Below are 23,419 nucleotides of genomic sequence, written 5' to 3'. Positions count from 1 at the left end.
AGGAATGTAAATTTACACACAAAACTTCTCAACTGGTGTACTGACCTCCAAGTCAACAAAGCTGAATCTCAAGGCTAAGTTTCGTTGTACAGGTAGAAGTGAGGCATCATAGTCACCAAAATTTCCTTTCGTGGGTTCAGTTTATTTCCTTTTTTGTAAAAAAAAAAAAAAAAAAAAAAAAATTAAATAAACAAAAAAAAAAAAAGAAAATGACAAAAGATTTACTGTAAATGAAAGCTGTAAACTTCAGCCAAAATGGGAATCATGATCTTTTTCTGGCATTTACCCACTTTAGAGATGTTTTCTGATCTTTTGAATTATCATTTCAGGGCATTTTCCTTTTTAACTGCTAACATGCTTACTTTTTGAAATTAATTTTAAGTGGGTTTTTTTCCCAAGGACTCAGTATAAGGGAAAAAAACACTTAAAAGATACCGTTTTTCGTGTTCTGGGTTTTTTGTTTGTCTTTGTGGCACAGTTCTTAACATCAGGGCCTACATGTGGTTAGGGTGTTCTGAAATATTATTGAACTACACGACGACAGTCAGGAAACAAGGAGTTCAATACATATGAATTGAAAAAACATTATTTTCTGGTTCCAGCTTTTACAAGTTTTGTTTTTGCTGATTTTCTCCATTTCAAATTCTAAGTTAAATACTTTTGTTTTGAAAAGTAGAATATCTTTGCATTTTGGACTGTTGGTCTGAAAGAAGCGAGACATTTGAAGACCTCTGGCTTTCAGACATTGTGGTGACCATTTAAAATTGTCCTCAGACATTCTGTTGACAAAAAATATTTGATAAAGAATTGTCAGATTAATAAAAACAATAATTTGTTGCAGTCCTATTGATAAAACTAAGTAAGTTATTAGACATTAACTCGGTCTCTGCTAAACTGTAATAGCTCCTTGGCATAATTTTTTGAAATCTTGTGGTCTTGATGATCAATTCAAAAATGAATGTATTGAGCACTATGTTTGTTTGAAGACAGTTTTTACTTCAGTGTCTTAATATTGTAACACTGCCAGCGACACACACTTGTGTTTGCTCTAAGAGGACATTAACAAAGTGCTCACATGGTGTTTTCTCAAGATGACTGTCCCTCATGCATATCTGTGCCCCTGACTTTCTTTCTGGAGGGTGCCATCCTGTTCTTTCCTGCGCACTCCAGTCATTACATAAGTGCCACTTATTAACTTGATAGCTCAGATCTTGCGTATAAGATAAGTTGTTTTATTATTAGTTGAGTAGGATGTGAATAATTACCGTTTTCATAGGAAGGGCCAGAAGAGGGGGATGTATGTATGCAGGGGCAGCCATCTTGAGATGACACCAAAATGGAGGCTATGCTGACTGCTGTTTCATAGCAAAATGGTGCGTGAAAAGCATGGGCACTTCTCTGGCCTGCCTTTACACTGGTGTAAAACAGCAAACGTACATTTGAGTAATCCTGACAGTGCATGGGACTGCACATATGTAGGAAGAGCAGAGAAAAATAGGATGGAGTATTGAGAAGCAGCTTCTATCTGCTGTGGAGCAAATGATGGTGTGCCTGCTAAATCTGTCCCCCTAGAACTCCCTGCATACAGTTTAACTCTGCTTCATTTTGTTCTCAGTGTTTGAGCTAATATCTCCTTTCTTTCTTTTTCTCTCTCTCTCTCTCTGTTTGTCACGCGTATTGTCGTCTCCCTCTGTCTCTTGTTTGTCTGTCTATTCCTCGTCCACAGGGCTTCTTGAAGAACGAGAGGGACAACGCCCTCCTGTCAGCCATCGAAGAGTCTCGCCGCAGGGTCAGTATCTGTCCAGTGTCTGATTGCTTCTCAGGTCGAAGAAGAGCTACACATTGATAACGGAATCTGAATCCTGTAGTGTGGGAAACCAGTTTGAAGGCACCTCCATATCCAGACAACCTACAAAATCCACATCACAGTATTATTTTTTTTTCCATTCTTTTTTAAAGCACAAGATGCATTAGACTTCATAGTCACAGACAGTAGTAAGTTTACCTCATATTTAGTTTTACAAAATCAGATGAGTTTCAGCACTGCAGTCTGTATGAATGTTAGTACATCACAATACAGGAACACTTAAAAACTAATTTTTTTCGTAATTTCTACTTGCTGTGATCTAAAAGTCCTTCTGGTGTGAACCTTTGGGGAATGGTTTTGAAATGGCTTCCCTGATGTGCAGAGCTAATAGGCCCTGCGTTTAATTAGCTGCCGTTCCCATTATCTCTCTCTGCTCCCTGAGAGAGGGAAAAAAAGGACTTGTATGCAGGGGTGGAAAACTCAAAAGCACTGAAGATGAAAAAGAATGCAGGCATTAAAGATATTCTTGCAGATTCCTATCTGGCTGCTTTACCTGTTACATCACCTGAAATATAATATTGTGCTGTTAATTACATATTTAGTCCAGAGTTGTCCAGTCTTACAGACACCATTTGACATGAATATGATGTCATTTAAGTTGAAAACCTGTTTACCACTGACAATTCTGGATTTTTAAGACTTGGACACAGATATCAGTATTTGATTTACGAAAACGATACATCGGCTGATTTGAACTTTCTTTCACAAACACAGAACATTCAAACAGTGTTGTTAAGGATCCATTAAATATGATTATTAACTTAACTGGGTTAAAAATATGTACTGACCAGAACATTTTACATTTAAAAACTAAACAAGTTCCAATTCACTGTGGTGGACAAACTACATACGTAATAGAGACACTTTTTTTTCCGAAAATGTTAAAAATAAAAGCTTTGACATCCCAGTAGTGACCAACTTAACCAAGTAAATGGTAGCTCTAGTTCCAGCTCTAGTCTACATTTGTATCTCGCTGAGCTGAAGATTGGAGGATTTAATTATCTCACGTTCCCATTATCTCACTTTAAGTCTCTGTGGAGAGTTAAAATAGACTGCATTGTGTCCTGGTGGAGTAGTACCATCTTGACAGGGTCTGCTGCTAAATCCAAGGCATGCGTGTCATAGGTAAGCCTAATTTACATAACACACACATATATTTCTGTGTGCTGCATGTGTGTCCCCTAAGTTGTCTGGTTACATGAAATTATATATATGTAAATGACACTGCATATATTTATACAATTCTACTTCGCCTTCCACCCACCTTATATTGGACCTATTTTCCTTATTTAACAAAAAGACACAGCCATATATCTTCTATATCCAAGTTTCTCCCTTTATCAAACCAAGACATTGTCTTGTTAACTCATTGTAAAACACATTTCGTTCATACATGACAGAAAAACTCACCCAAGTTGTCTTTCCACTCTTTCAACAATCACCATCTCTGGTTTGCTGGTGGATTCAGCCCATGGTCGATAGGTGATAAAGTTGTCCAGTCATCCAGCCCTATATTAGTATATTAGTGTGTGTTCAAAGTCAGACGTGCTGCTTCAGAATCACCTGACATTCTGTCAACAATGGACAGAATGTAAAATTTCATTCCAAGTCTGTCATGATTCATTTGCAGACACACAAAATGTAAGAATTTCCTGCCCTGCATGCTGTAATACATCGAGTATGACCGGGTGCGTGTTTCCCACTTGCATATGTTTCAGACTTTCCTGTTGGCTGAAGAGTACCACCGGGAGTCCATGCTGGTCCACTGGGAGCAGGTGAAGCAAAGAGTGTTGCACACGCTTCTCGGAGCAGGAGAGGACGCACTGGACTTTAGTCAAGATGTGGAGGTACAGGACACACAACACAGAGGTGGTTTATGAGGAAGGGCCTCCAAAGTTCAAGGGGAGATGACTGAAGAAAAAATTGTATCCTTACCAAAAGAGGCACAATGTCCCAGTCTGTTTGACACATTAGATAAGACTTTTACCCAATGGGACTGTTCATTTTTAGTTTTCAGAACACTTGCTACTGGAACTATTGAGGCTTAAATTCCTTGCTAAAGGTTGATATTATTTATGTTGTTTAGAGTGTATAATATCAGCAAATTGTCTAATTTTAGGCTGTAGAATTTGCTGCCTTAATGAGATTACAGGTTTCACTTCTACCCTGAGTTGATTTTTAACCTGGAACAACCTCTCACTTTACATCTCAGTGTGTCTACAACTAATGTGACAAAAGTTGTGGTTTGTAGAAAAGATTTATATATATGCTAATATTACATAGTTTAAATCCTTGAGCAACAGTGTCATTTCTTTCCAATTAATTTAGTCACAGAAGCACACAAAAACATATTGTAATATATTTTAACTTCTTGGACTGAATATGTCTACTTAAAAGCAAATCTCAAAGTCTCTCAAGTAGATTTCTTGACACTGTGTACTCATGGCCGTCTACCCACTCATCCGAACTAACCAGAATAACTGTTTCATCAGAGTCTCATAGGTGCTATTTTTATATTCTCCTGACTAAAGATAAAGACTTTGATCCTGTGTGTCATCCTGCATCCAGCCTTTCCCAGCATGCATTGGGCAACAGGCATGGAAGCACTGTGGACAGGTTTTCTTTCTATCGGGGCTTTGTATACAAAAAAAAAAAAAAGATTCTTTTAATATGCTAATTGGTGATGTCACATTAGACAAAATTGGCAGTTTCATTAGTGGATGATTGATGTTTGTTGTTTCCTGTTTACCTTCCTTTTAGAGATGCTACTTGCTTGTGTGCAGTGTATTTATTAAGTCATCTGTTGCCTCTCTGTGTATTGTAGCCCAGCTTTGTGAGTGAAGTGACGGCTCCAGGAAGAAGTGCGTTGGACAGCGTGGAGGTGGCCTATGGACGACAGGTGAGTTGCCATTGGTCAAATTATTCTAAGTAAAGTGTGTACTAATGACACTCTTTCTAAGATACTATTCAAACATATTTGCAGTATGGAGAGATTTCTTCTTTCTTGTTATTGATATTAAGTTCAGTAGCTAGGCTAAACATCAGTTTTGTTTGATTGTTTGGTTAAAAAAAATCATCTTTGACGAAATACGGGAATTAAGGGAAAACGTCATAGTTAATATGGCAAAAGAGATGATAAAAGATGGTTGTTTTTGATGCTTAAATCTAAAGAAAATACAGCTCTTGAATTGACAGTAGTTAAAGTGAGTTGAACACAGATGTGTAAACTGTATCTTGACTGTGGTCAGTCTGTTTGTGATGTGCTCACTCTGATCGTTCAGTTAAAATGGGGTCACAGCAAGACAGGAAGTAGCAGATCAAACATTGATTGATTGGGCAGTAGAGGGGGGGCTGTTCTCTCTCTCTCTCTCTCTCTCTCTCTCTCTCTACCAGCTCGCCTCTCTCATCATCCTGTCTGACCTTCTCTTTCTCTCTCTGTTTCTGATCTGATCTGACGCAGTACTTTAAAATCTGGCTTTTCCTCCGATCATGTGTCGACACATTGCATGCGGTGTCATTTGTCTAGTTTTTGTCATCCTCTTTGATGACCTTATGAACATTTTGATTCTTTTTTTCTTGTTTTTTGTTGTGAACCATTTCACTCGATGGTCATAGTGTTCGCTTGTACTTTTGAAGCTGCGAATGGAGTTGTATGTGGAATTTCTTTATAATCATTCATTGAATATGTAGAAATTAAACCTGAAAATTGAGCATTTGAAAATTTTAGGAGCTTATCAACTATAATGTGTTTTTCTTCTTTTTTTTTCTTTTTTTCCCTTTATCACCACCACCTCCTCCAGATTTACATTTTCAATGAGAAGATAGTGAATGGTCACATTCAGCCTAATCTGGGAGATTTATGTGCCTCTGTAGCAGAAAGCCTTGATGACAAGGTAAGAACATTGTTCTTTCACATCTGATATCACCGTGAAATTAACTGTTTTCAGGTTTAATTCTTTTGGCCTCTGCAAAATAATAGGTTAGTTTTACTCCGACAGCTGATGTGCATTCGTTTGTTTCTGCTCGTGTTTTATGGAACTGTGGCTGTCACCCTCTCTTTTCCCTCCAGAATGTATCAGACATGTGGCTGATGGTCAAGCAGATGACAGATGTGTTGCTGGTTCCAGCCAAAGACACCCTCAAAAGTCGCACCTCTGTTGAAATGCAAATGGCCTTCGTACGCCAGGCGCTCAGCTTCCTTGAGAACAGGTAACGAGCTTGTTTTTGTTTTTCTAAAGTACAGTAGTTCTTTCTAAATTTAAGCTAAGCTGCAACATGATGAATGGACTCAATATATATGTATGTGTGTCTCATCTCTCCCAGTTATAAAAATTACACCATGGTGACAGTATTTGGGAACCTCCATCAGGCCCAACTGGGAGGAGTGCCAGGAACGTACCAACTAGTCCGCAGCTTCCTCAACATTAAACTACCAGGGCCACTGCCAGGCATGCAGGTAACACACACACACACACACACACACACACACACAGATTTTGAATGCATAAATAACCAATAGTAACCCACCAGATGTCAGATTATGAACATGTCCGAGGCTGCCAAATATCAGTATTCTTATCTACATTCATATCCTAGCTCACTGATATTTGAAACCAGAGACTGGTACATGATGAGTTCATTAGAAAACATTTAATTTATGTTGAGGTAAAAAATTATCAACTTAAATTTGATATTGATCAGGGTTTGTTTATAGACTGATCATTATTTAGGTCAACAGGTAGATGCACGCTGATAGTGTCCAAAACATATTCAGCCTTTACTGCATTGCAAAGCAGTAGAGGTTCTGAATACAGAAACTAGCAGCAGGTTGTGTAGTGCAATTTTTAATGTGATCTCTTCAGCCATATTCAACACTGCAGTGACCAACAGCTAATGGAAAGTCAGTATTTGGTGATATGGACGTGCAGTGTTTCAAAGCATAGTCACTTGCATGTTCCTGCAGAATACCTGTGGAGGCTGGTAATTAGACAAATTGTGGCAACGTTAGTGTGCTTTAGGATGTGCATGACCAGGATTACTCTGTGTGGATAGAATCTTATTTCACATCTATGCTGAAAAACTAGCAAGTCAATGGCAGATAGCTACCACTGTATCAAATGTCTGTGTGTGCAACAGGATGGTGAGATAGAGGGCCACCCAGTGTGGGCTGTGATCTACTACTGTCTGCGTTGTGGTGATCTGAATGCAGCCATGCAGGTTGTGAACAGAGTGCAACATCAGCTAGGAGACTTCAAGACCTGGTTTCAAGAGTACATGAACAGCCCTGACAGACGGTGAGAACATGTATTTCTATGTGTTGAGATGCCCATATGGTTAAGGAAGGTCAAACTGTATTGTAATATCTTCCTGCTCCTTTCATTTATTTTGCCACGTGATCCCTGCACTGCAGCCTTTCCCCCACTTCAGAGAACAAGCTTCGCCTCCACTACCGCAGAGTGCTGAGGAACAGTGCTGACCCCTACAAGAGAGCCGTTTACTGCCTGATTGGGAAATGTGACATCAGTGATAACCACGGAGAGGTAGCAGACAAGACTGAAGACTACCTCTGGCTTAAGGTACAGTATACTTTATTTTCTGTCTTTTTTTTTTTTTGGTTCATTTTGTCTGATTTTATTTTATTAAGTCTAAGGATTAGCATATTGACCAAAGCTAATCCTTGGATTCGCATGTCTTATGTGCATGTTTTGTCCCTGCAGTTGAACCAGGTGTGTTTTGATGACGACGGCAGCAGCTCTCCTCAGGACAGACTGACCCTGCCACAGCTACAGAAACAGCTGCTGGAAGACTATGGTATGAAAGTGCAGTTCTGCTCCAGCCCTAGAAATGACCACAAATACAAACCTACAGCTCTTTTCATCTTTTTTTCTGTTGTATTTGAGAAGCTGTTGCAGAGAGGGCACAGAAATAAAGGAAATGGTATCAGTTAACCAAAGCTCTTTTTATATCGTTTCTAGTAGCAAAAACAGTTTTTTAAGAATTTACTGATTTTACTGATTTTTTCCTTAAGTTTGATATGATGAACACCTCCAAACACTACAGTACCCATCAGCCTCAGCAACTGTTGCTATGGAAAGCAAGCTAGCCAGAAGCGGTAGAAAATTCAGAACGCTTTGTCATAGAAGGCAGGAACAAAAGTTCATGAGCTTGTGGAAAATTGAGCCAGAATCTGTTTGTGAATTGATTTTTAAACTGCCAAATGTAGAAATAGCAACACAGTTTCTCATCTTTTGTACTCATGATTCAGCCAGGAGAGTTTCTTTGCTTGGAAGTGCTACAACTGTCTGTCACCTGCTGCCTGTGCAGAGAATTAAATAACACGTCCCACATCGTTTCCTCCATGGGCCTTATCAAATATCTTCAGTAAAGTAAAAGAAACAGCTGCAGCTTAAACTCTGGGAACAGAGGGGGTAAAAACATTAGGAGTTCAGCAAGCTTAAAAGAAACTAGGTGTCCATGTGGCGTCAAAGCTCACTTCCTCCTAGCTGCATCACACTGCATCCCTGATCTCTCTTCAAGAATTCAGAGTCCTTGATGTCTCAACGCAATAAATATTGCAAGAGGTGACAAGGGGTACACTTTTGGATTGTCTCTCCTCGAAGGTATTTCTGATATTGCACATGGAGTTGTCCACAAGAAAAGTGACAGAAGTAGGTTTGTGAAAGCTGGAAAAAAAGAAAGCTTGCGAGAGAAGTTCAAATCCTGCTTCCGCGCCCTTGTCAGATTGTTTTGGAAACTTGCAGACATTGCTGAAAGCAGCCCCCCGCCACATCAGGGAAACATCTCCTTGCAACCTTCTAGTGAAGTCACTTTACACTTTACAAGACAGACTTTGACTTTGGTTTTCCACCCAAACTCATTTCAAAATAAAACAACCCTCTCAAACAACCACATGCCCCCTGATACACAAAAAAGGGGAGCGTAAGGGCATGAGCCCTTCACTCCCACAGATTGACGAAAGCTCTCCCCTGGGTGCTGCCTTCTCCATGGGCCGATCCTGCTCCGCTCAGATAAGACTGCACTCGTCCTCTCTCAGTAGCCCTCACCCTTTCCCATTTCCCCTCTCCCACTCCCTGTGCTTAGTGGGAAGTACAGCCTGAAGCCTCATTCTGTTTTCTCTGCGCCACTCGGCTCCCTCGGTTGTCTGGCACAGCGTTCCTTGTTGTCCTCCATCTTGCTTCACAGCGGGAAGTAAAGCCTAAAGCCTCTCTTCATTTCTCTCACATACTGCCAGCCTCATCTGTTCTGTTTCTCTGTCCTTCGTTCGCTGCATCTCTGTCCTTCCCTGTTATCCTTTATCCCTCTTTCTCCTTACACCTGCACTGCTGTTTTCTCTCTTCCCTCCCACTGATTCTCCTCGTTCACATGTTCTCTCCTCACAGATGCATTTGTTCTTTCTCATTTCTTGTTTGCACACTCGGCTGCAGCCCCCCTCTCTCACACCCACACTCTTATCTCTCCTCCTTCGTCCTTTTTCTTCTCTTCATCGCTCGCTCCCTCTCTCTTCATCTCTCATGCGCTCTCGCTTTTTGAACTAAAGTGCTGTAAGTCTGAGATAAGGCTATAAAATGGCTGACATGGTCCACCCTGTTCTACTCCTCAAACTTTCAGCCAGCAAGAGGATTAAGGATTATAATTAAAAAGTAAACTTGATGACTAAGTACCTGCGCTTGACAAAATGTTTTCAAATTCTTACATGTTAGTTGCCATAGCAACTGTCAAACATTGACGGGGCATGTTTGGCTCAAAGTAAAACTGGCTTTTACAGTTAAATAATTTTTTTAAAAAGTTAATAATGACATTAGAAGAGTTTCTATAGTAACTGTCAGATAGTCATAGACATTGAAACACCCACAGAGGTGATTTCAGTTATTTTCATTAATTAGACCTCTACTCAGGATTGTGTAATGTGAGTGAGTGACAGCTTCCTCCTCTCGCCCTTTTCTTTCAAGTTTGTTTTGTGACTTTTAGGGTGGAACAAATTGAGCATTTATCTTTTTATTATGAGTACACTGTGAAAGTACCTGTGTGGGTGTGCAGGGCACTTAAAAGTAGTATTTCTAATATGCTGTAAAAATTCAATACAACAGTAACACCACAAACCAAGTACATTAAACATAATGAAGTTTTTTACTTTTGTAGGATTCTTGCAGGTAGTTTGGATATGGTAGTTTAATGTCTTAGTTTGTAATTTCCTTGCTGCCATACGTTTTGTTGATCTGTTGAGGAGGAGCTGGTGGCTGGTGAGTTGCTTAATGTCGCTGCATATTGTTTGTTCGCCTGCATTTGGACCAAAGTAAAAACCTGATTTGGCACCTTCTAAGCTTAATTTAACAAACACTGAAATATGGTCTGTATAGACCTGTCTACTAACATTGCAGCTGAATGTGAAGGCCAGCGTGTAAATTGTCTTCTTGTGGAATGAGATTGTCTTTGTGATCTAAGGATCTGGGATGCTGACCATGTTAATGCAATAAAAAGCCTATGTTTTTTTAAAAAAAAAAGAGAGAGAGAGAGAGAGAGAGAAAAGAAAAAGGAAAATGTGTGATCAGCAATCATTTTAGTATTGAATATTTTCTGAAATTAACATCATATTTGTGGCAGAATTAAAGCAGTATTGCAGTTTGGCCACTGCGGAGCTACATGCAGAAATATCACTTTCATTATCAGTTCAGTTTTTTCCCCTGTGACTAATAAATATTGGCCCTTGATAGTCAAAGATGAGCAGAATAAGACCTCAGAGTCTCAAATGACTCAAAAATGAAATGTGTGGGACCACATTTGACATTAGATGCATGACCTCTTTCCTCCTAAAAAACATGCAGGTTTAAGTAACAGAAATATTTAAAACTTAAAGTGGTATTTTTTGCAGTCTCATCTTCACCAACTCTCTCTCTCTCTCTTATCTTCTTTCCAACAGGAGAGTCCCATTTCTCGGCGAGCCAGCAGCCCTTCCTGTATTTCCAGGTTTTGTTCCTGACGGCTCAGTTTGAGGCAGCAGTGGCGTTCTTGTTTCGTGTTGAGAGACTTCGGAGTCACGCTGTGCATGTGGCACTGGTCCTGTATGAGCTGCGGCTGTTGCTGAAGTCGTCAGGCCAAAGCGCTCAGCTGTGTGAGTATAATAATCACCTTGATTTTGTAGGTCACTTGAGAAAGAATTTTTAAAGTAACTAAACATGTTCACCTGTTCTCTGTAGTGAGTCAGGAGCCTGGTGACCCTCCCATGGTACGCCGCCTCAACTTTATCCGTCTCCTCATGCTGTACACTCGCAAGTTTGAGTCCACCGATCCACGGGAAGCCCTGCAGTACTTCTACTTCTTACGGTAGGTACAATCATACAGTAATTCAGATAGATGGTGAAGGGAGAGAAGATTTGGATTCAGCTATTGATTATATTCAGTGATGCTCACTATACTGCCTCTGTTTCTAATTCCTACTGTATGTGCCATTCTGCAGCAATGAGAAAGACAGCCAGGGAGAAAATATGTTCATGCGTTGTGTCAGTGAACTCGTTATTGAGAGCCGAGAGGTGAGTGACCCACATTTTGTCCCTCCAGAAAAATGTCTGTACAGTTTTTTAATGCCTTTTAACACTGTGAAAGTCTAACTTTACACCAGATTTCATTTGGTTTTATTACATTTGTTGATATTTTTACAAACACAAACAGTGAAGAAAATATCACTTCAACAAATAATAACAATCCCATTCCCTCGGTTTTGAATATTTTTAAATGGGCATGTATTACATCTATCTTACCAGAAATATCCTCCTCATACAACTGCTGTTTTTGCATGTCCCAGACCTCAACTTTTCTCCTTTTGTTTTTGTTGAGCTGGATGTTTTGTTATTATACATTTGTAAATACAAGTGGGCAAAATATAGGTTTGGACAGACATTTCAGTATTATGCAAGCTAGTTTATATATCAGGTCGTGTTTCTCTGGTATTATAGTGTACGCTTAACATGTTTTTGATGGTAGTATTTTTGTCTTTTGTACAGTTTGACATGCTGTTGGGGAGATTAGAGAAGGACGGTAGTAGGAAGGTAAGAAGATTGTCTTTCTGATCTCTGGGTCTCTGTCTAATCTCATCTGTGGTTGCTGTGTTTTCATTAGACGCTTTTGCCTCTCACCTTTTGCCATGCCTTTCTCTTCTTCTTTCCCTGCTTCACATCTTCCTTTTTTTTCTGCTCTGTGTTTCAGTCAGTCTGACAAAGACAGACATCTTTCCTTCCTTTAATACGTCTCTTACATGTTTTGACGCTGTTCCACCGTCATTGATCAAAAAGCACTTCTCAATGCTTCATTGTAGCCTTTGCTTCCAAAGTTTCTTGACATTTCTCAGAGTGCCTGCAGCACTCTGCACGATGTGATGTTTGAGGGACTTTTATTCCATTCCCAAGATTCACATCCCTGTATGTTTCATCCAAACCTATGTACTATTTGATAGAGGGTTGTACTATCATATATTAACTACAGAGCTAAGATGTTAAATTATTATCACAGTAGTTTATAGTGCTGTACATACACAGACTTTTTGGGGGGATGTTATATTTTACAGTGCATGACTGTAAGATTGCTGTGTATAGCACCACAAACAGCACTTAGCTTGATTTGAGTATTATGAAAGTAAATCCAGCTTTTTATACTTTTTGCATTTCACGCAAGGACTTTTGTGTACATGAGACCTTTCCATATGCTCATCATTAAGACCAATATCGTGGTCATGTAGCTTGCACCAAATTGTGTCTGCTTTCTGATTAATTTGTTTTGTGTGAAACTAAGATCATGGAGCACCAGCAATCAAATTTTGTCAGTATCAGTGATTAGAAAAGAAAAAAATATTGATAATACAACTTAATGTGCCATGATATAATAGTAAGAATGTAGAACATGAAGCAACAAATTCAAACAAGCCATTCTAGTGCAGCTACTTTATGTCAGAGAAAATGTAGCAGTGCATTTTTTGTTTTACAGAAAAATGATGATGTCCTAATACTTGTATTGCAAAAATGTAATTCATTTGGCTTTTGTTAGTAGTAAGAAACTACGGCATGTAGCTGTTACTCACATTTGGACAGTACCCTGCCATCAGAACTGCAGTCTCACTCTGATCTCCTCTCCTCCTACCTTTAGCCTGGAGTCATAGACAAGTTTGCCGGGGACACCAGAGCTATCATCAGTAAAGTGGCTCTAGAGGCCGAGAACAAGGGCTTGTTTGAGGAGGCGGTCAAACTGTACGAGCTGGCCAAGGTGAGCAGACCTTCCTCTGTCATCACTACATCCACATACCATATGTCAGTACAATATTTCTGCAAAGCTGCTGTCATTTGCGGCTGTTAATTTTTACATCTTCTCACGGTCTCTCCATCTTTTCCCATTTGTCTGTATAGAACCCAGATAAGGTGTTGGAGTTGATGAACAGGCTGTTGAGTCCAGTCATTGCCCAGGTCAGTGCTCCTCAGTCCAACAAGGAGAGGCTTAAGAACACTGCCGTGGCTATTGCAGAGAGGTAAGGACACACACACACACACACACACACACACACACACACACACACACACACACACACACATACAAATACAATGCACTAGATTAAATCTTAATAAGTAATAACATTGTAGAAATGCCTTAAACTGAATAATTTCCTTTTTCCACTGCAGGTATCGTTCTCAGGGCATAGCAGGAGAGAAGTCTGTCGATAGTACTTTCTACCTGCTGCTGGACCTGATGACATTTTTTGATGAATACCATGCAGGTCATGTTGACAGAGCCTACGATGTGAGTTCACCCCTGATAGCAGAGAGGAGATGTGTGAAATTATCCCTTTGTTTAGTGCATATAGTGCAGGAACATCTATGAAGTATAAAAAATTAGTTTTAATCTAAATTCAAAATATTGGTATTTAAGTTTTTGTACACTTTACTGTGTTGTGTTTAAATGTGGTGTGCTTTGTGCTGGGACATTTATTACAAAAATTACACAGCTAATTGCACAAAACAATCATAAAAAGATCCACGTCATTTGCTGTGATGCTGTGCAACAAAACTTGTCTGCTCCCACTGGATTAATCTTCCTTTCTTCAGTCTGAACTCAACAACGGGGAGCAGAAGCTGTTACCGCTTCAGTCTTCTTTAACACAAACAGTAATTTTACCTCACAAGAATCAATATCAGTTTAATTGCACACCATATTTAGAACATTTTCACTCCTTAACTTTGCTGTCAGACAGCCTGTCCAACATGGAACTGCAGCCACCATCTATGTTCTCTTCACAATCATTAATTGTACCTCGTACGACACAGGAGTTGCTGGTCCACCGCTGCCTTGATCCACAGCAAGTAACATTAATTCAGACCTGAACAAACATTGTTAAAACACTGAAATCACACAATAACACAAACAAACTAACTCATCGAGGCAGCGGCAATCCAACAACTTCTGTGTTCTGTGAAGTAAAAATACTTTTTGATCAGGAGTTTAAGTAGCTTTGAGCCTGGACTGTGGCTTCACTTCCCCATTGGAAAACGTTGTCTGATGGCACAGAAAAGTGGTGAAAATGTTGTAAATATAGTATACACAGTATAGTATATTGATGTTTTCTTAAAGTGGCTAAAATACATTTTGCTGCTTTCTCCCTTTACGGCAGTTTACAGCAGTATATTGCTTAACTTCCATTTTGGGACTCCTGAGTGAGATGTTAGTCAAACGTGATCTGCTATGCCTGCACAGTCTTGAGAAATGGTTTAAACAGCAAAATGTGCTGTTTTTTGAACTAGTGAACTTATTTTCACTAAGAACTTTGTTGATGTTTAATGAGAAACTAAGGTTTGATATCGTGGATCATGGATATGGATCTTTACTATTTAAAGCCACATTTCCAGAGGACTTTTAATGTCATTCACTCACCAAGAATAGATCATAGAAGCCAATAGATCCAATACTTATATATTTATACTGTGATACCATGATTACTGTATTGAAGTGATGTTGAATATGTTCATGTGTGTTTCTCTATCAGGTTATGGAGCGTTTGAAGCTTCTTCCTCTTAGTCAGGAGAGCGTGGAGGAGAGAGTGGCTGCGTTCAGGAACTTCAGTGATGAGGTGAGATCAAGATCTGGCCACTCCAAAGGGACTTTCACACTTTCTCGCAAACTGCAGTGCTATTCTTTTACTCGTTTTAGAAGTGCAGGTGAATAGTAAATTTCCTCTTTGCCCCCAGGTGCGCCACAACCTCTCTGAAGTGCTGTTGGCCACCATGAACATCCTGTTCACTCAGCACAAACGCCTGAAGGGGGCGCCAGCAGGCACACCAGGACGGCCACAGAGGACCATTGAGGACAGAGACATGGTGAGATGACAGACTCAGTTAAAGAGAATAAATCAATTAAAGCACGATAGATACTGGAATGCTGGGGTATTCATCATCTTCAGATTCTAAAATAAATGTTAGTTTGGTTTAGTTAAAGATATTCCAAAAATCTCAAGTCTATAAATTATGTATAGGACAATTAAAGGTAATCACTTCTGTGATATGGTACCTGCTGCTTCTTCTTTTTTTTTTAATTTCCAGCTCGTTACAAGCACTTATAGTTTCCACTACAGTGTCTCTCAAGCACATTTTTTGGTTAATTAAGATAAAGAGAAAAACAGTGTGTTTTGACAGTATCAGTATGTTAATATTCTATGTGCCTTCTCCTTGTTCTTCTACAAACAGCAACTCCGTAACCAGGCCAGAGCCCTCATCACCTTCGCTGGTATGATTCCCTACAACATGGCTGGGGACACCAACGCAAGACTGGTGCAGATGGAATTGCTGATGAACTGAGACAGCGTTCACACACACGCACCCACACACACGCACACACAACCAAAAACCTTGGGCTTTTGGAAACAAAGTCATACACACACACACAGTCACTTGTCTACCATTTTGTTGTGAATAGAATAAATTCGCCATTGTGTTAACAGATACATCCTTTATATCATCTGAGTTTCCCTTCATTGTTTGTTCTTTTTGTTCAGTTTTTCTCCATTTTGTTGTTTCGTATTTGTATCTTTGATGATTTGGAATAAAAAAAATAAGTTTACTTTTCAGTTGTCTTTTTTATTTTGAATCACTTAAATGTCCATTACATTTGCTTTTTTCCATTAACCTCAATTTTAAAATTCATGATGTTTTCACAGTAATTGTGACACGTGCAGAGCATTCAGTCAAGTCTTTGATTTTCATAGTAAGAGAGTGCCGAAGGACACTTCTTTCCAGTCCATTGTACCTTTTAAATTGGACCGTTATAATATTTATTTTTCAAGTTACACTTATTCACACTTTTCTACAGCTGTTGCAGCTTTTCTTCTCAGTCTAGGTTGTTGCAGTGGGGGATTTATCCCACATTTTAATCAGACATTAACTCTGGCAGGATGTTTTGCTCTACCTTCGCTCCTCCACCCTGTGGAGCAACACATGTCCTGAAACTGAACTGCTTCTACATCATCTCATAGCAAGGTGTTTTAACAAACATGATTACAACTTCCAATGTGTTTCTTAAACTATAAACTACTATTTATAATTTAATGAAACCTTTACCTCCATAATGTCTGTCACAACTGACAATAATTTGAGTGCAGCTGGTTTGAAAGAAAAGTGTTAATTTGTGTTTGATTATTCATAAACATGTTCACAGGGGCAGTCGGTGTTTGATTGTTAAATCGGGAATAAGACACTATTCATATCATTTTAACGAGAGGCGGCTGGAACATTGGGGTAAATATACTATACACAGCAGAAGTGTTGATAAAATGTAATTGAGGATGTAGATATTTCACTGCTCTTTCTGATCCTGAGTGTTGCAGGAAGAAGCTATGTTGCCTCCACAGGCTGTAGCACAGTATTTGACATGTCCTGTCCCTGGCAGATGGTTGTTTGGCTTGAATTTGACTACAGGACTGGAGGGATATTTCTGTCTGTCTCAGCATCAGAGGGGTGATTTCTGAGGTAACAGAAGTGAGGAGACATTTTTAACACAAACTGCAGTACATTCCTCTTGATCAATCATATTAGATTTCATAAAATTTTGCTGTTTGAAAAAAGAAGTGAACTTTGCTTGCCCTGTCAGAAAATCTGCCTGTTTTAGCAGCGAAGCACTGACTTCTGATGTGGGTTTTCTAGCCACCAAAAACATCACACAAATCTTAAGAAACCATCACCCATCATCCCCTCTGTTATATTCGTGGCCCACACTCTCTGTCCTTCAGTCTGGCCTGAGAGAACACAGATGGAGACTCATTCTGTCTTGGCTGCTCCACATATCTGTGCTGAGATGTTGAGTTCATCCATGGCCACGGACAGAGCTGAGCCAAGTACTATGGGATCCATGCTGTTGTACTCATACCCAGCGCCCTCCAACACTTAATAATATGCCTGGCAGCCTGAAAATCACCCGGCATATAAAATACATCAGATTAGCTAAAATCAGGAGCCGATTAGCCACTCATACATGGGTGACCAAGTCTGAAGGCTTTTGTAGATGGTACTATTTTGCTTTACACCCCTGTTCAGTGAGTTTCAGTAGCAGCAGTAGAAGACCTGCCTCTCAGGTGTGTGTGCTGCAGCTGGTGTTGTGAATCAGGCCGATGACAGACACCTCCTATAACCCGGCTATTTCACAACACCAGGGTGGCACCGCACCACTGCCGACGAGACGAAGAACCACTACATGATGCTGCTGAGGGAGATGATGCAAGGGCTACAAGATAAAAATGTCTATTGTATTTACATAAAAACATGAACTTATTGTAAAACTACGGTGGACTGTAAACAGATACCAACATTTCACTCTGACAATGTGTTTTGCTGTGAAACATGAATGTATGTTGCTGACTTTATGTCTTTTCCACCCATTTATTACATCAGTATAATTTTTTTCCACCTCATGATCTGGACTCATTCACAGTCACTCAGATATAAGAACCACAGTCTATAGACTGAATTAAATAATTTGTAGGCAAATTCTTCCCATTGAAACAAAATTAAACTACATTCACACATGTTACTGTAACACTAATACATTTTATAAACCCATCTCTACAATTTTGTGAAATCTTTCCTACCTCTTTGCTCTCTTAATAAATAATGTTACCAATATTTCCTCTGTAAATTTGTTCTGTTACTGTTTGTGCCTAAATTGTGTGTGAATTTGAGGTTGTAGCTGCACAATGAAATTACATATTTTAATTTAATTTCAATTTCAAATAGTAAAAGAAATAGGCATCAAAAGACATTGAATTTACTTGCCAGTAAAATAAATTTTATTGAGTAAGAGCAATGCCAAAACAAACAAACAAACAAACAAAAAAGTATGTCTTGAAGTTTCAGTGGAGAAATTTTATCTGTTTGATATGCAAATCAAATCCACTGGCAGACGGTGCAGTGATGTAAGAGGGTGTATGAATTCCTCAGTGCTTTTGTTGTGGCTGCTGGGACACTATCGAACAGAGAACAGATTATTTATTTATTTAAAGACTGCATTTTAAAATCTAATCTAAAACTGCAATGTAAATCATGTATCACCTGCCTCATCTTGGTGGGACATTGATTAGGCTTTAAAGAAAACATGTTGTCATTTCACATGCTTAATGAAAAATGGTCTCTTCCAGTTTTAGCAGATTTTATGACGCAAATTCTTTGCAAAACTGTATACTTGAAGGTAAGAAAAACTAAGATGCAGTGAGCAAACATGGATGATTTGATATTCCATAGCTCTGGCCAAACCAGATCTGACATCACTATTACAACAAAAACAAACAACAGTTCTGACTCTTCAAATGTTCATTTCATTTTTTCTGGTAAAGTACATCATAAAACTTCACAATTACACTTCAGATTTTATCGAGCATTTTGCCCCAGAATTTAAATTAAGTGCTTTGACATAACCTCTCAAATCAGATGTTATTATAGCTGGTATTTATCATCTATAATTTCAGTATCGGAATAACCAATAATAATATGAGCGTGCACTCATATTATGCATTCTTAATCTAAATAAATGTCCCTTGGGACGATATGTCTTAAACATTAATATACAACTGTAGTGAATACGATTATATTAAAGAAAGAAATTTTAAAGGTATGGAATCACATCACAAGGGAAGCACTGCCATGCTGTCCAGTTTAGGAGGACTGTGGCTGGATGGTTTGTGGACTGCAGTGTCCTTGAGGCTGTTGTCTTAAAGATCACATACATATTAGTGCTATTCAGCATTACAAAAGTGAAGATGCCATTTGAATGGGACTAAGCGTCCAATTTTTCTTAGTATATTTGCTTGGTGCAGCGTAACCAGAGCATTCATTGTACTTGTAGTATGGCTCAGTGTCAAACAGGTCGAAAATGCTCAGAAGTATGATTTTAAAAATATTTTTTTGAATGTTTGTGGACTGTTTTTATTTTTTACCTTGAGGGGTCTATGAGAGAGGGAGGCTGCTGACTTGAGAGGGGAATCATTACAAACAGAAAAGAGACAGATACAACACACTCCATTATCTCTGTCCATGTGATCTGCCACCAGAGATGGACTGCTGCAAACCTGCCTCATCAATCACGGTGCCACCCTCATCAGCAACATATTCTGGCTGTGATCTGTCCCATCAAAAACAGATGGTCTGCACCCAAACGGAGTCTGGCCTCCGGGTGTGCCGAGTTGGCTGTGTAGGAAGTACAGTGACCCACTTATGTCTTTCCTCTGGGACACTGTAGTTTCCTACCACAGACCCATGGCAGAGCCCCCCACTGCCTTGACCTGCTGACACAAAAAAAAACTGATTTCTATTCCTTCTATATCAAAATGGTTCTCAGTCTTTGGTTCATTTAATGTCATCTTAGAGATTTCCCAAATGAGGTGAGTGTTGATTTGTAGTTTTTATTGTATGTGTAGCTATGGCTGGGATATAAATCAAATATAACATTACTTTTGACCATTGTGTCTTGTGGTGATGACTAATTTTGCTTAAAAAAATATAACACACTGAGATTTTTTTGATAAATGATCAGCAGCAATGTGGATGTGATGAGTGGGTAAAGATAAATAATAGAACAGTCTGCTGAGTTCCAAAAATTACATTCCTTCACTGTACTGCAGCCTTTAAAACTACGAAAAGGCAACATTTATGCTATAACCTGATTTACTGATGTCCAGAATGTAAGACAATATCTAGTGTCATCATCGTATCAATATACTGATATGTAGGCCCTTGGCCTAAGGGACATTTAAGTTTTATCATTCCTTTGCGTTTGATTAGAGCTACTTCACAAGAGGTGATGGAGTGAAACGTCCACAGCACTGAACACACTTTGTGTTGACAATAGTGACATCTGGTGGAGATCCCTGGACATTTTATGTTTAAAACCTAGTGATGAAAGTAAAGGCTATGTATGTGAACGGTGACATTTTGTTCAGTAAATGTTTCATGAGAAATGTGTCAATGTGTAGGTCCAATAATAATTATTATTGGTTTATTTGGTCAAACTGCAGAGAGTGGAGAGGTTTGGAAAGTGTCTTTTGGTGCTTTTGGTTTACAAATAGCTTTAAGTTTTAAATCACCAAGTAATACAATTAACTGAGTTTTAATATAATTCGGTTATAAATTAAACACATAAATGCCATAATTAAAACTCATATTCGAAGCGTATTATGGCGTTTAAGGAGCCCACGAGCGTCAAACCCGACAGGTGTTGATGATTGGAGCAGCAGGTGTTGAAAACGACGACTACAGAACAGAACATCCCGTTTGACTGAAAGTACCGCATGTAAAAACGACTGTTATATAATTATATGTTTTAACGTGAAACCACAACAGCAATGATCCTACTTGGCTTGAAGGTGGGTGTAGGTAAAATTAAATACCATTATCAACTTTTAATGCAAGAAAACTAAGCTAAATGTTAGTGCGGCTTAGTGAGGGCTGTTATAGACTAAACTGAGAATATAAGAAATAAAGACTTCAGGCAGTTCAAGTGAAAATGTTCATTCTCCAAACCAGCTGACTGCTCTCCTCCTGCTTCTCCTCGGCTTCACCTGCCACCGTGCTGAGGGTAAAATCCGCTTGTATAAAAATGTTAAATGTTTTGTAACTTGTCGAAGTAGTAATTGACTTCTTTTTTTTTACTGTGCAGGAATCTGCAGTGTGGAGCATTGCACTAACCACACAACGTGTCTCCTGTCCAAAGACCAAAGAAGCTGCAAATGTAGCACTGGATATTACGGTGACCAATGTGACAAAAGTAGGTACATTTCTAATTTACTGTTACCTCGTGTTCACTCTTCCTGTTTTAAGTATTCATTTTCAGAGAAAAGGTTTTGAGCCACCAATCACCATGAAGCACTGGATATTTTATTATCAGTCCATGATGATGATATATAAACCTTGATGACATCATTAAGGATATATTTTTCGTCCAGAGTCACAGCAGATATACATTTGTTTTCACAGGCTGAGCTGTATTGTAATCATGTGTAAAATTGGTGCAGGGCCCCTATAGTAGATTTTTATACATGTAGTCCAATTGCTTACTGTTAAATACTTCCTTACTCTTTTATTTTATTACAGATGCACACATCAGAGTTTTGTGCGGCAAAAACTACATAGCAATCAGGGTGAAAGAAGATTTCTTCCAGTATCACGATGTGCCACTGGAGTCCCTGCACTTACCCAACAAATCTTGTCATGTTCAGAGAGTGGTCTTCAACAGTGTGCCGTACTATGTTTCCAGGGTATCTAAAGACCATTATCTAAGCTGTGGAGGGAAGCCGCTGGAGGTACAACCGCAGAATTATTATCTTGTGTGTGTAAATGTGTCACTGTCGTTGAGTGTAGAAAAGGAAACTGTTTTTAGGTTAACTTTGTTATAATAGTGGATTTTTTCCCCCTTCCATACAGAAAAACTTTACTCACATCTCATATTCCCTGAGTCTACTATCAGACCCTCAGGTTGTTGGAAACATCATCAGAAATCCAGTCATTAAGTTGGACTACAAATGCATCTATCCATACATCAGAAGAATCAGCCTACCTTTCCCAATCGTCCCCTTCTCCAGGTGGGTTAGCATGTTGAATTTAAAGACATTGTACAGACAGACTATCATTTATACTTAAGCAGTGTCCTGGATACTTACAGAACGTCCTTTTGAAAATTTCAGGTATGCACAAATGGGAAAACTGTTCTGTGTTTTCATGTCTCTTGTCTTTTTATGTACAGTGAGACGGTGATGCGTGTGGATGAACTTGATGCTACGATACAGATGATGTTGTACACTGACCACACCTACACCAAAGCATATAGTAGTGCTCCCACCATTGAACTCCGCAACAAGGTATGCCAATGTCCATCAACTAGTTTCATCAAATGTGAATCTAATTTGTATTTTTGTTTGCATCGTGTCAGTGATGGCTTTAAAATAACTTTTCCATGTGTTCAGGTGTATGTGGAGGTGGCGGTCACAGAGCCTGCAGACTTCTTCCTTCTCCGCATTAATGAGTGCTGGGCCACACAGTCTCCCCAGCCGAATACCACAGAGGGATCTTTTCACACTCTGCTCCTAAATGGGTCAGAACAATAGTTTATCTTCGTTCTGTCCTTTTTACTTTGAACTCTACTTATCTCATTCCTTCTCCTCACTTCATCTCTGTATTCAGGTGTGTGAAGGACCAAACCGTGTCCTTTCTTAATGCGAGCGTGGGACACTCTGGCCGTAATGGAGAAAGTTCCACCATTCGCTACAGCTTCGATATGTTTCGCTTCACAGCAGAACCTCATGACCTCTATCTGCACTGTACTGTACAGCTGTGTGAGCCAGATGACCACAAATCCTGCACACCTGTGAGCTTATCCTGTAGTCATGCTTTCTAGTCTTAAGATACCTGCTTGACATTAGGCCTCATATTAATGTATTGGGCTCGTTGCAGTCTCTCATTTCTCTTGTTTTCTGTACAGAACTGTAATTCGATCAGTAAGAGAGAGGCAGTGAGAGCAGACCCCACACAGGGCCTCCTGTCATATGGACCCATCAGGATTGAAATGCCAGACAGACCTCAATCCAGTAAGATCCTGTGCCTTTGTCACTATTGGAAGCCATATTTTCGTGTCGTGTTTAATGTGGATACCATGATTATCTCTTTTGCATTTGTGTCAGGCATTCTGTCGAGTGTGGTGCTGCCTGTAGTAGCCGTCTGGACTGTGGGCTTCTTCCTCCTCATCCTCATCACTGTGGCTAAGGCGGGCAGCAGGAGACTCAGACAAATGGAGGAGCACTGACAATAATATTGCTGCTGTACAGCTTCAATAAAACAAACTAAAATCATCCATATCGTTTTATTACAATCCTGATATGATTCCCAAAACAAGTCGTGGCACAGAAGTGTGAATAAACAAAGTTTTAAACTGGTCAGATTGTGACTACCAAAATCCAAGTTTTGTGCCAAAGGTAACAATAACACAAGCTGTTCTTTAAATTGAATTTCTTATACTTGCTTGGTGAAC

The 23,419-nt window shown here is 39.3% G+C and overlaps 2 protein-coding genes across 3 annotated transcripts in view; both read left to right on the top strand.

The window, feature by feature from the left end:
* nup93 (nucleoporin 93) overlaps nucleotides 1-15,983 on the top strand; it is a 29,456-nt gene extending 13,473 nt beyond the window's left edge. For both annotated transcript variants that reach the window (XM_084733920.1, XM_084733921.1), the window contains 19 exons: nucleotides 1,727-1,789; nucleotides 3,586-3,714; nucleotides 4,692-4,766; nucleotides 5,668-5,760; nucleotides 5,937-6,076; nucleotides 6,191-6,323; nucleotides 7,004-7,161; nucleotides 7,278-7,443; nucleotides 7,585-7,678; nucleotides 10,806-10,997; nucleotides 11,083-11,209; nucleotides 11,343-11,415; nucleotides 11,887-11,931; nucleotides 13,022-13,138; nucleotides 13,279-13,397; nucleotides 13,549-13,666; nucleotides 14,907-14,990; nucleotides 15,109-15,237; nucleotides 15,604-15,983. In XM_084733920.1, the coding sequence (XP_084590046.1) occupies nucleotides 1,727-1,789; nucleotides 3,586-3,714; nucleotides 4,692-4,766; nucleotides 5,668-5,760; nucleotides 5,937-6,076; nucleotides 6,191-6,323; nucleotides 7,004-7,161; nucleotides 7,278-7,443; nucleotides 7,585-7,678; nucleotides 10,806-10,997; nucleotides 11,083-11,209; nucleotides 11,343-11,415; nucleotides 11,887-11,931; nucleotides 13,022-13,138; nucleotides 13,279-13,397; nucleotides 13,549-13,666; nucleotides 14,907-14,990; nucleotides 15,109-15,237; nucleotides 15,604-15,714 (2,166 nt within the window). In that variant the 3' untranslated portion in view covers nucleotides 15,715-15,983. The remainder of the gene's footprint in view (nucleotides 1-1,726; nucleotides 1,790-3,585; nucleotides 3,715-4,691; nucleotides 4,767-5,667; nucleotides 5,761-5,936; nucleotides 6,077-6,190; nucleotides 6,324-7,003; nucleotides 7,162-7,277; nucleotides 7,444-7,584; nucleotides 7,679-10,805; nucleotides 10,998-11,082; nucleotides 11,210-11,342; nucleotides 11,416-11,886; nucleotides 11,932-13,021; nucleotides 13,139-13,278; nucleotides 13,398-13,548; nucleotides 13,667-14,906; nucleotides 14,991-15,108; nucleotides 15,238-15,603) is intronic.
* A 3,470-nt stretch (nucleotides 15,984-19,453) lies between these two features.
* zpd (zona pellucida glycoprotein d) lies at nucleotides 19,454-23,310 on the top strand. Its single transcript, XM_084734053.1, has 10 exons — nucleotides 19,454-19,598; nucleotides 20,873-20,974; nucleotides 21,056-21,163; nucleotides 21,490-21,698; nucleotides 21,820-21,977; nucleotides 22,139-22,253; nucleotides 22,359-22,486; nucleotides 22,576-22,759; nucleotides 22,874-22,979; nucleotides 23,073-23,310. The coding sequence occupies exons 1-10, from the start codon at nucleotides 19,454-19,456 to the stop codon at nucleotides 23,192-23,194; spliced, it is 1,377 nt and encodes a 458-aa protein (XP_084590179.1). The 3' UTR covers nucleotides 23,195-23,310.
* The last annotated feature ends 109 nt before the right edge of the window (nucleotides 23,311-23,419 follow it).

The sequence above is a fragment of the Lutjanus erythropterus genome, chromosome 13 (assembly GCF_056507025.1).
Source record: "Lutjanus erythropterus isolate fLutEry1 chromosome 13, fLutEry1.hap2, whole genome shotgun sequence".
In the NCBI taxonomy this organism is placed as follows: Eukaryota; Metazoa; Chordata; class Actinopteri; order Lutjaniformes; family Lutjanidae; genus Lutjanus; species Lutjanus erythropterus.
The sequence above is the reverse complement of the archived record's forward strand: the minus strand, read 5'-3'. Positions and strand labels throughout refer to the sequence as shown.